The following is a 13,326-nucleotide window of genomic DNA, read 5'->3' on the forward strand; positions in this document are numbered from 1 at the left end:
GCATATCCTTCACATAGATTAGTCCTTAAATAGTTCATCGGGTATCAACACAACACCTTTTTAACAAACAAGAACACAAAAACAACAAACTAACAACCTATCAAAGTCCTCGCTTCAACGATACCTCTTCCTTCAGCTCGGAGACAGAGCTAGAATGCATTTTAATTTCTTCATGCTCCCACTCTTCTCACTGTGGTCCATATGGTCACTATAGCCCATCTCCCGTTTCCCTCCCCCGGCCGGCCGGTCGGCCCCACACACCCCCCCCCCCCCCGCCCCCCGCAACGTGGTCCAACTGTGCGGTCCCCTCCTCACACCACTGAGTGGTCGTTATTGTGCGCGGCCCCGGTGGCCAGGACTGTGTGGTTGATGGAGGACTGGGAGCGGTCGGAACCCTCGACAGTCCCGTTAACGTTCTCCTGGCGCTGGCAACAGAGGATCTGCTTGAAGGTGGCACTCATCTCCTTATCCCGGTACGAGTATATGATGGGGTTCATGGCCGAGTTGAACTCTGCCAGCAGGAGGAAAAACTTCTCGAAGGACAGGACGTTGCAGTTGGCACAGAAGACGTCCAGCAGGAGCAGCACCAGGCCGGGCGTCCAGCAGACGATGAAGGCACCTGGGGAGGGTGGAGAGGAGGGGGGAAGAAGAGGGGAGAGGGTGGAGAGAGAAGGAAGAGAGGGTTGAGAGAATGGGGAGGGTGGAGTGAGAAGCAAGAGAGTGTTGAGAGACTGGCCACTACAAGATACAAGATTATTGCCACATAATTGAGGCTGATGGAATTTGTTTTTAGTACAGCATTGTGTGGAGGCATAATACAGCAATGAAGACAATAATAGTACAAGTCAACGTTATGCAGAATGAGTGCAGAAAGTACAGTACAGTAAAAATGTGCCGACAGACCTTAAACTACCCAGTGAAGATATTATTGAGAATGGTACTTCCCAGTGAGGATCGCACAAAGCCTTATACAGTAGGCTTACAAGATTACAGGCTTACCCTCAAAATGGGGACGAGTGAGTTATTCAGTGATAGACAAAAAATACACACAATAACAATATCCTCTGACTGTTTAGAACCATTTCTTGTTTTTCAATATTTAGGGCAATGTCAGTTGTTTAATTCCAGACAGAAGACAAAGCAGAGCTGTCTTTACTTCAACATCATTGTCAGGTGCTAGTTTGACCTTATTGGGTTTCCAGAACTAATGTTAGTAGATCCCTATTAAGAAGAAAACGTCTCCTTGGTACTCTCTCACATAATATGTTCACCGACTTATCTGGTGCTTACAGTAACACAAGGTCCTTGACCTTGCCAACATTCTATAGCAAACAGTGAAACACAACATCAACACAGTATGCATGGGAATGAAAGCAGTACTTTTATCAACAGGAATTTCTACGACTTTAAACAACACCAAATATCATAACTCGAGACAAAGGCGATAGTGTATGCTCAAACATTTTAGGCTAAAATCTTCTAAAATCTGTGAAAAGGGTAAATATTGTGTCTCCAGATGTTATTTTGTAAGAGAGCAGAAATATTTGCGAGAGCTCTGCGTTCTGTTTGAGAATGCAGCTGCTCGCCCTGCTTTACCTCACTCCTCAGTTATGTGGAGACTCTCATGAGTTAGATAAACTCCACAAGCTGCTAGCGAGAGAGCGCCACAGCCTTTTCACATGTTTTACTCTCACTATGCCTAAAACAAGGTTGAGGAAAAAAGAGCATGTGTTTGAAGCCTAACTTTAGGCATCCCTGTGTAAAATAACTTTCATTTCCTCCGCGAATCCTTGTGCGTCGAGTAGCTGTTTGTTTTACTCAAACCTTGATGCCTTGTTCCCTTGGGCGACTTTGACCCCGTAAATAAATATATAAGTGAAGGGGAAGGCTTTGTTTGCTGATCTTCTTGACAGTGGCTTAGCAGCGAGTCCCCACTGAAGGAGGGGAGGAGGATGCTGAGAATATGAGCTTCCATTGTGAAGGGATTCATGGGAAAAGGATAAAGAGACTAATTTGTACCAGAGGGAAAGGATGAACCCAGAATGATTAAATAAGAACACACACCCCAATGGACCGATGTGTCCGGACAGGAAGACTGCTGCGATCATGTTGGCAAGAAATATCTAGCATCAAATAGAACAATTTGTCCTGTATTTTTCTATCATAACAATAGTGGCACAAATCAAACCCAGTACTGAGAGTGAATTCCCAACATGGGTAAATGTTGAGATTATGCTGAAGCATTACGGAGTTTAATGTGGCTCAACAACCCATTTGGTTGTGTTCCACGAAAGACAGAGTTGATGACAGAGGTGAGACACTTAAAACAGTTGAATAAACCGGTGGTCCCGCTCTCAGATGTTTAAGCCTGGGGGGTATTGTGAGAACAACACATCTGTTCCACTCATGTGCCCTCAAAGCCATGTTAGCATGTGATGCTATGCTTATCAGAAAACAGCTTTCTATCTATCTAGAAAGATCTATTTATCTAGAAAGATCTAACAATCTTTCTACAGTCAGATGCTTTGTGATAATGCACTGGACCCCACCTCACTGATGAACCATCAAATGCAAACTACTTAAAATTGTCTGTTTTCATGTGTGTGTGTGTGTGTACTATGGTTAATAATACAAGTAGGCCTTATCAACAATAAGATATCAACCGGTGTGAGATTATGGTAGTTTATGCAATCATACTCAAGAAGTAATTCAGTTGAATTCTAACAGATTCTAAAATCCAAATTCCAAATTCTGGACTCATTTACATTTACATTTACATTTTTGGCATTTTAGCATTTAGCATTTAGGACTCTCAAGAACAATTTCTCAACCTCTCTGCTGCTCAGCATATTCTGACGATGATTATTCCCTGTCCAAATAAGACATTGTCACATTTATTTTGTAACATTTCTGCTTGTTTCCATTGCTCCGCTTAGAATGAGGTGAACAGAGAGATAGACCTTGAAAAGTGGTTGAAAACTACTATTCTACATTGACATGATGAGGTAGAGATGTGTCTATTGTGTATATGTGTATATTATTTTAACCATGTTCATGTTACCCTGCAAAGCGCTGTGACATTGATGATCATTTATTGAAAAAAACAATGTAAATCTTGTCTCTGTATTATGAGCAAAATCACAAACCAGAACATTACGGTATATCTTAAGTCCTCATTCAAAATGGCTCTGATTTACTACCCTAACCTCTGAAGTTATAATTGCAGGGAACAATTCTCTAAATGAATTACCTTTGGGTGGAAAATTGCACTTGTCGGCGTAAATGTATGTGTCATTGGTGTCCTATTTCTTCCAGAGAGGGAAATAATCGTCTCTAGTGCAAGAAGCCATTATGTTGTTCATAATATTGTTGCTCTTGTCTCTGTGTGGAGAAGACGATGTTTCAGTAATGGAGGCCCTCTGGCCCCTGAGCAAAAAATAGATCCGACCCAAATTACCACCCAAAAAACTCAGTTGTGTGGTTGTGGTGGAAAGCCCAACATCCCACTGACAAAGTGAACAAGCCAGAGCTATGACCAAGTATATGTTTCTGAATCAGCTTGCGGCTTATCATCTATTCCCACATTCTCTTTTCAATTTTTTCTTCTGGTGTTAGACTCACATGTCAATCACCCCACTTTAGATTCCCATTTGCTGTAGACATGCTATAACCCTGATTGATAAGAGATGTATTCATGTTCGCCTATTGAAAGAATTGTACTTGTAGTACATGTCAATAAATTGTGCTTTGTTGTAAATTATAACTCAGCCTGAACAGTCAAGAATATTTGACCAAACCAAGGATTTTTTCCATCACAGAATTATACGAACAAGGATTCTATTATGATATCTGTTCCTGTAATCATGAATACATAATCATGAGCATACAAAAACATTATCAGCATTCCAAACATAGAAAATAACTAAATATGACTACACTTCTTATTGATGTGCGTGTGTTGATTGTACAAACAGGTTTTCTTGGACTCATTGAGGCCCTCCCAAACAGTCGGCTTAGAGTTCAAGCTGAACAAGTATTTAAACTGGCCCCCTCTCAAGGTGCTGCGTTTACTCCAAGCAGGGTTCAATTTATGACTTCCTTGAAGGTTTCCTTACACAATTAAGCACTGTGACGAAAGCTGTATAAACGAACACAGACCCCAAAATGGACGCCGGTTTCAGGCCTGAAATGGCAGTGGTGTATGACTGTCAATGTTTTCTCTCACACTCTGTAATTCTGTTTGTTGCTATGATGTTTTCTCGCAAGGAGCTTCCAGTACCATTCTATGTGTGTTTACAGTATGTAACATGGGGTTTGTGTTATCTTACATAAGAGTTGTAAGAAATGTTCATAGTCACACAAGTTGGTTTGTGCTTTCGCAGAAAGGATGGGTCAAAAAGACACTTTATTTGAATGGTCTGACTAGCTCTGGAGGGACAAATGATACAAAATGTATTCATCATTGCTTGGGGCTATGTTGATGATCAATTAGTGACTAATGTAACTAATATAATGTGACTTATAAACTTGAAGCCAAATTCCGAGCATGGTCTCATAGCCCTGTCACATTCACTGCGGTCGATCTATTAAGCGATACTGTGACCAATGTGTTCGATTCAGAGCTATGCAGACGTAGACATGAGGAAACGGATGATATGTGCCTGGTAAGAATGTTAACACCTGTGAAAGTACTTCACACATGCCTTGCATGATTTTAAAGCAGGCATGGGATCGGGATGGCTTGGCCAGTGGACAGTCATTTGTTCTGCATTCAGCCAACAGACACACAGACATTGTTTTGCGGATCGAGCACTGTATGTGGCGCCCAGCACCCGCCTCAGGACGTGAGCGCATACAAGGCTGTGGTGTGAGCTCATTCCCTCTGACCCCCTCTTACTGTCCATTCTCTGACTCTGCACCTGACGCCTGGGCAGAGGGGGGAACCGCAGAGTGGGATGAGGCAATAGTCAATTAGACAAGCTTATTGAGACATTTGAAACCGTCGAAAAGAATTTGATTCTGGCTGGCTGTCATTCCCCTAAGATATTCTGATCACAGCAGGATACGTTATGTTCTATGCAATTGCAAAGCATACATTCTGATCACGATTATAAACTTTGAATGCACGCACGCACGCACACACACACACACATGCACACACACACACACGCACGCACGCACGCACGCACACACACACACACACACACACGCACACACACACACACACACACACACACACACACACACACACTCACACAATAAAACGGATATCCGTGGGTCCCACATCCGCTGTTGTCTTTAGGAGCTGGGATTCATACACACGCGACCCTGAGAGAGATACTGATATTCTCAGGCTTAGGCCTTTGATTAGCCAATGATAACTGACATGTGGATGTGGTATTGGGTCGAAATTTTTTATTAGGCCCGGGGCAGATGGGCTAGGGAGATCTTGTTATTTTCCATCTCTGATAGAATTTCCCAGGAGAAATCAGGAATAACTTATTTTACAGCATCCTGAATGCTGGAATATGTCCTCATCATCTGCTAAACAGATGTGTTACTTGGAAAGCCATTTCACGTTGACTATTAAACTCTCCGCCGAGCTGGAGTGACCATCAAATCAGTTTTGCTTTTAAAGACCTATACATGCCATTTGTAACAGTAGTTGAGGTAAAGTATAGCTTTTAAGAAAACCATGTGTTGTGATAGAGGAATTTCACTGCTAATTTCTTTTTTTTAAAAAGATGGACCTTTACAACTGGGTGTTTTCACAGAGGGAAAATGCTGGACATTTTTTTGCGTGCTGTTCTCAAGTTTCATTGCAACATTTTACCTAACCTACTACAGCTGGAATTTTAGAAAACAAATGATTCTGTTTATTATCGTGGATCAAGTCTGTATAAATCAAACAACACGGACAAAACAGGTGATGTAACCGAGTCGTATTGTCAGTAAGTCCTAGGGTGAAAATGGGATTGAGATAATATAGACTACTAACAATGGGTTTGATAACAGTAAGGCAGACAAATCACATGGATTTCACTGGAATGTTTTCACATCCCTCCTCCACCCCAAAAAAACATCTGCCAGACAAGAAAAACGTTCCTTTCCCAGGTACAATAAGAGACACATCTGCATATTTCAATACATCAAGAGGCTATGCTTGCTACTGTATAGCCTACTGTACATTACTTGCAGTAAAGAAGACCAATTCAAGAAGAATACCAATGCTTTGCACACTATTCACAATATCTGACTACGTGATTTCAAAGAAGATTGTCTAAAGGAGTGAAAACCAAGCTAAATGTTGGCACATTATTCTAAATATCTGACTCCAGGATTTCTAAAAGGAAACAAACCTTGCACTCTATGTCTCTACTCAGAACAAGTACCCTGCTCAGAGCTCCCAAGAGTCTCATGCCAAACAGTCAAGTGCCTCAACTACAGTAGGCCTGTTTCCTGTCTGGGCCTGAGGCTGGGGGACCATTTCCTGTCTGAACCCGGGGCTGGGGGACAGTGGCCCTCCATGGAGCTGCATGCCATGTGCTGGACCTTTGGCTGGGACAGGAGTCAGAGCTGGAGCTGGAGCTGCAGCTGGAGCTCGGACTAGAGCTGGGACTGGAACTGGGACTAGAACTGGAGCTGGGGCTAGAACTGGTGCTGGGGCTAGAGCTGGGACTGGACTAGTCTCAGCGACTACAACTGGGACTGGAGCTGAGACTAGAACTGGGACTGGAGCTGAGACTAGAACTGGGACTGGAGCTGAGACTAGAACTGGATCTCAGACTAGAACTGGAGCTAGGACTAGAACTGGAGCTGGGACTAGAACTGGAGCTCAGACTAGAACTGGAGCTGGGACTAGAACTGGAGCTCAGACTAGAACTGGAGCTCAGACTAGAACTGGAGCTGGGACTAGAACTGGAGCTCAGACTAGAACTGGAGCTGGGACTAGAACTGGAGCTGGGACTAGAAGTGGAGCTGAGACTAGAACTGGAGCTGGGACTAGAAGTGGAGCTGAGACTAGAACTGGAGCTGGGACTAGAACTGGAGCTGGGACTAGAGACTAGGTTTAGGATGAGAAAATGAGCTCCTGCAAGGAGTATGGAGTATGGAGACAAAATAAACTATTCTGTGTAAAGGGTCTGAATGGTTCTATTCTGAATGGTTCTCCCACAGGGACAGCTGAAGAATCTATGGTGTAGGTAGAACCTTTTGGATAGACCATAGTTGGGTGTCGCGCTGGTAGTGTGACACTGCAGCCGTGCTAGGCAGACACTGGGACTGGCAGCAGGGCAATGGTGACAGGCACTCAGCTGGCCACAGCTCAACAGCTGTATTGTTCAACTGTTTACCCCAAGGTTGGGCTCAAATTCAAACTGTATAGTTCATCAATGCACCAGTCAATACATTTCTGACCTGAGTATACCACAAAATCTAACAAAACCACATACTGTATCATAAAACAGCTTTTAGAGTACCGGAAATAAATATGAAAATACTTTTTACTCTAATAATCTACAATCTCTAACCATATCTATGATCTAAAGCTCACATCCCAGATGGGGAGATTAGGGCTAGATCTCAATAGTGTAAAAACTAGCGTACTCTTCTTATCTCCTTGTCTCCATTTGTACTGACCTGAAAGAACAGAATGGGTCAAAGCAAAAGGATCAACCAGATTGCTTTTTCCAATCCTGCGGTTTCAGATTAGTACAGATAGAGGGGGCACAATGAGTAGAGGAAAATATTGAGGAATGTTGAGATGCAGCCCTATAACCTGAGATCAGAAAAGGCTGGTGGAGATAGAAATCCTCCTCCTAGAAAAATACCCTCCATCCGCCTAATTTCTACCTCCACCAGCCTCCACCGGCTGAGGTGTTTGTTACAGGACTCTGTTTGTTACAGGACTCACCCAGTACGATGACCACCGTCTTCAGCAGGCTCATCATCGTGTCCCTGTTCCGGCGAGGCCCCGAGCTGTGCCTGGACATCCTCATGGTCCTCTGGCGCACATACACAAAGATGTGAGCGTACAGGACCACCATGACCACGAACGTGACCAGGTTGAACACGGCCCAGAACACCAGGTAGGAGTTGCTGTAGAGCGGCGCCATGCTGGAGCACGTGTCCACGTCACAGATGCAGTTCCAGCCCACGCTGGGGATGGCCCCCATGACGATGGACATGGTCCAGATGATGACGATCACCACCACCACGCGGCGGTTGCTCATGCGCGTGTGCAGCTGCATCCGGAAGACAGTGATGTGACGCTCGGTAGCGATGGCGAGGAGGTTGCACACCGAGGCGGTGAGGCTGGTGTCTATCAGGCCCTGGCGTAGGAGCCACGTGCTCACGGTGAGCCGCCGCGTGTTGGGCCCCGTGTTAAACATCAGGTAGAAATAGGCTAGGCCCGCGAAGAAGTCCGCCGCCGCCAGGTTAGCCATGAGATAGTAAATGGGGAAGTGGAAACGGCGGTTGACGTAGATAGCCACCATGACGAGGAGGTTGGCCAGCATGATGAAGATACAGACCGTGATGCCTAGGCCCATCACCAGCTTGCTGACTGTATTCCATTCTGTAGCCAGATACTTGCCACTGCGATTGTAGAAGAAGGCGATGGTTTCGTTGTAGTAGCACTGTTCCTCGTCCATCCTGGTTGTTTGGGGTGTCTAGAAGAGAGGGGAGATGTGTTAGAGTGAGTCACACAATCATCTCAACTCTTACTGCTGGGGGTTGCCAGTATTGGAGCTTTTTAAGCAGGGGAAGTGGGTATCATCATACCTCATACCATCATACCAGGGTTATGCAATTTAGGGCAAATATAGAATGTCTCAGAAAAACTCCAGACTCAGACAACCTGTGGCAGATTATTTCAATGCAGACTAATAAACTACAGTTATAAGTGAATATTCATGAATGGATAATACAGTACTACTTCTACCGTATTTAAACACACAGCAATCACAAATTTGATTTCAGGTAAACTCATACACAGTAGGTAAAACAAATAAAATTGTATATGTGTCACACAACATACAGAACACAGGGAAGGGAAATTGGTGTTTTAATACAACCTAGTGTGATATTTGACACCCTAGAAAATCTCCCATTTCTATCTGGGTCAGCACTACGAGTGTTCCTCCTCTTAAAAACAACTGAGCACAGCAGCAAGCAGTTTAAGTAAACAAGCACACATATACAGTATATACACACTCACACACACACACACACACACACACACACACAAACACCCCCTACACACAAACACAACCCCACAACCCCACAAACACCCCCCCCCCCCCCCCCCACCCACCCACACACACACACATATCCCACACACGCACGCACACATCCCACACACACAGGTACAGTGTTGCTAGGGGCTCCAGTCCAGTCTAACCTTTCCCAGTATATACTGTAGTGTTGTGAGTTACACGTTTGTTTGGCTGTGATTTTGAATTGGCCCATTCTCTTCTCCACACAGGAAATAGGCCTCTGGGCTGTGCCTGGACTCAACATGTCATCTAGTAATCCAATCCTTATTATTTACACACAGCAATGGATGCTGCCCAACACGGTCCGCTTATTTCTCATGCTCAAGATATGTAGACATCCCATTCCTCCCAGTCCCTCCATAGCATGACCGACACAACAATAATCCTGCTAATGCCTAAGCTTGGAGATGGAGGGCTTAAACATTGGTGTTAAACACGCTGTGTTAGAGACTGGAGCTATAACTTTATGATACATGCTTTTGAACAGCTAGCACTGCTTATTATGTAATACGGTACATTTCCTATGCGCAAATCCTTGCCATCTGACAAAAAAGTGATTTTTGTTTTGTTTAGGTTGTACTCTCTAATACTCTCCTGGTTTTGGCATATCAAAGTTTAGGATCATTAAAGGTCTTGAAGGAGCAAGTGAGCAGGAATAATTGGCCACATCCAAATTCCTAAACCTATCATCAGAACCTTTGTAAAAAAAAAGTTTGGAACCCCGCAGAGACAGATCCTGTCATTGTGTGTGTGTGTGTGTGTGTGTGTGTGTGTGTGTGTGTGTGTGTGTGTGTGTATGTGTGTGTGTGTGTGTATGTGTGTGTGTGTGTGTGTGTGTGTGTGTATATGTGTGTGTGCGTGTGTAAGTATGTATGTGTCTGTGTGTGTGTCTGTGTGTGTGCGTGCCTGTATGTGTGTTTGCATGTGCGCGTGTGGGTGTGCATGTATGTGTGTGCACGTGCCTGATAGGATACCCTTTCACTACAACCCTTGATCTGCCTGTGTTAAAGTGCAGGGAACAAAAGCTGTCTATGCTTAAATGTGTGTGGACATTTCTCCTTCATCTTCCCCATCAACACGCATGTGATAAAAAGCGCCATTTCTCTGCAGATTATGTTGACAGGACCACCCTGCCAGCCATACTGATGAGATCACGGGTTAGGCGTTAGGCCTCTCCAGGCTGCATCCGCCCATAAGGAGGACAGGCCGCAGGATTCCTCTCCAGTTTATCTGATGCAGGGTGAAATAAAGGCATCGATATTACAGACAGTGATTCCATCAGATGGCTCAACGGCTTCTATCCGAGGACTACTCATATGAATTATTATCATATGAATATTTTTTATATTAAAAAGAAGAAGAAAACTGTAGTGAGTTGAGCTGTACCATATTCTTTGATCTGGCCTTTGATGTGTGTGAGTTACGAGGGATGTGACAGGGCAACATCTGAATCTCATAACCTCTCAGGTTGGCATTGAGCCTGGTCTGTGGATGGTTCCACGTCTTGTAGATTATCTGTAGACTGTGTGTACTGCCGTGGTTAGCATACCTGTCTGTGAGCCAGTTGTTGGTAGGGGGGCAGTTTGAGTAGTTAGTTACTGCACCCATGAAAGTGTGTATGTGTGTGTGTGTCTGTGTCTGTGTGGGTTTCCTTGCATGTGTGTGTGTGTGTGTGTGTGTGTGTGTGTGTGTGTGTCTGTCTGTGTCTGTGTGGGTTTCCTTGCATGTATGTGTGTGTGTGTGTGTGTGTGTGTGTGTGTTTCAGTGTTGGGTGGAAAGGTCGTGGTTTTACTGTGAGCCTGGATGTGTCAGATCAAACGTACGCAAAGAAGACTGCGGTTTATGTCAAGATACTGACTTAGCTACAGCTTGAGAAAATATAACTTTCAAAACTCTCTGCTAGACCTAGATTCAAAAAGTATTTGATATCATGCTGTACTTTATTGAGTTTGCCTAGTATGCTCTTGTACTCAAGGTATTACTTTTTCAAATACTTTTTACCCAGTTCTACCAGTGATATTTCAGTAGCACTTTCTGACAGTCAGTCAGTTTGTGTCTGAGACCCCAGCACCCAGCCTGAATCCATTTTTACCTCTCTCCTCAGTTTCCTAGCTCTGCCAGCCACACAGCACAATAGACACATTGTTCTGACTCCATCGCCTCAGAAAGCATTGAAACAGGATTTCCACAACGGAGAAACTGTGTTGTTGCTTATTTCTCTCAATAATGCAAGGCTTTAGGATTCAATGCTGAAGTTTTGTCATTTGTAACCAGTAATAGTCGTTATAGTGTGGTTCAGTCGAGTATCTTTATCTGGGGGTTAAAGAGGGTCTTTTCCAACATGAGCTTTGTCACTCTGTTCCTAAATTAATTTGTCACACTTTCTGAAACCACAATCAGCACATATCTGTGGTTGTTAGTCATGAGTGTCGACTATGGAGTCAGAGATGAGACATCCGTACATGTAACTTGACTACTAATGACCAGACCAGGCTTCAACAGTATTTAAAATCATTTCAAATACTTATCCGTTCATCATTCAGATTGCCTGGCACAATTAAACCAATGGAATAGTCCCCCCCAAAAAGCACACGCCCCACCCATCTGGCACTCAAGACAGACTAAAACAAAAATATTTTCAACCCATGTCTGCTTACTGCAATGATTCAAGGTTGTAAAAGGATGCTGACACACTCTCATTCATGTTGAGGGGCGACACATGAAACACAGACGTTTGCAGTTCATATGTCCCGTTTATGTTCATATAATCCACATGACTGGGTGAGTAGATGCAGTGTGGAATTAGTAACCATCACATGTTATTAATCCCAGAATTGCTATGCAAAATCCTTCAGGGTAATCCTCCCAGAGATCATCTGAATTCATACTGTATATGGTACACTTTCACACACAACCTTATTGGCATACGTTAGAGAGACTACGCAATAAAAAACAGGAAGATGATGGTGAATAAAGCTGTCTCAGCGTGTGTCAGATTCCACAGCCACATAGTTCCTGGAAAGTCATTCATAGTTTAGTAATGGGCCGTGCTGCCGAGCACACTTGAGTAGAGTGATGCATGAGGAGCTAGATAATAACTTACTGAATCTATTCATCATACTTCTGATGAGATGAAGAGAATGGCAATGGTGGTGGCTCACAACTCTGAACAATGTATTCAATGTCTTCAATTACCACAAGGAGGTCTATACTTAAAGGCCCACTCCAATGAGTATGGCAACTATTCAAGCTGGAAAAACAAAGCATTGTGCTTACTCATGATTTCTCCTTTGATGATTTCAGTCTTTAAAATAATACTTTTAGTGGACATAATATGTATCATATTTGCGTTAAGTTCCAAATATCACTGCCACTTATATACTACTAACTACTCGTCCTCTCGGATTGAAACTCAATGAACTCCATAAGGACAGTCAAGAGGACAAAAACAGAAAGTTTCCACATCATCATCAGCAACACAGAGGGAAGAAAACTGCCGACTCATGAATCCTCTGAGATACAGTACATTGGTACTCAGCACTGCAACAAATATAAATACTATGTACTACTATGTATATCTGTCAAATAATTTTGGCTGTGTCTGGTACTTATGTCAGATGAAATCCAATGCTGAGTGAGCCACATTATATCATCTTTTATATCTGATTCACAACTTGTTGGCGATTTGGTGGCGAGAAAATAATTGTGTAGGACACAAATAATGAATGATCATATCATATCATACTGTGTTATCTGCCATGAGACCAGTCAATCAACTTATTTTCTATCAATGTACTTATTTTCGGTATCGGTATCGAAGAACACTGAGACAGCTTGTTCCCCTTGTACTCTCATGTGTCTTCATTTAGTCTAATCACACTCTTTCCTATAAACTCAATGTGCTTGTGTAGCACTGCTTATACCTCTGCTGGGATGAAAACTGCTTCCATGTGGGATTCTGGTTCCTCTTTCACTCTCCAGCCGCTTCCTTGACCCCTCTCTCAGCGCTGTATACACACACACACACACACACATACACGCACACACACGC

General features: G+C 43.6%; 1 protein-coding gene across 1 annotated transcript; it reads right to left on the reverse strand.

The window, feature by feature from the left end:
• Positions 1 to 311: 311 nt before the first annotated feature.
• Positions 312 to 8,660, reverse strand: lpar1 (lysophosphatidic acid receptor 1; the record flags this gene model as incomplete). Its single annotated transcript, XM_080529895.1, has 2 exons — positions 7,913 to 8,660; positions 312 to 619 (listed from the first exon to the last, which is right to left on the reverse strand). The coding sequence occupies exons 1-2, from the start codon at positions 8,649 to 8,651 to the stop codon at positions 312 to 314; spliced, it is 1,047 nt and encodes a 348-aa protein (XP_080386021.1). The 5' UTR covers positions 8,652 to 8,660.
• Positions 8,661 to 13,326: the final 4,666 nt, after the last annotated feature.

This window comes from Nansenia antarctica (assembly GCF_963989245.1).
Source record: "Nansenia antarctica genome assembly, chromosome: 4".
NCBI classification, from domain to species: Eukaryota; Metazoa; Chordata; class Actinopteri; order Argentiniformes; family Microstomatidae; genus Nansenia; species Nansenia antarctica.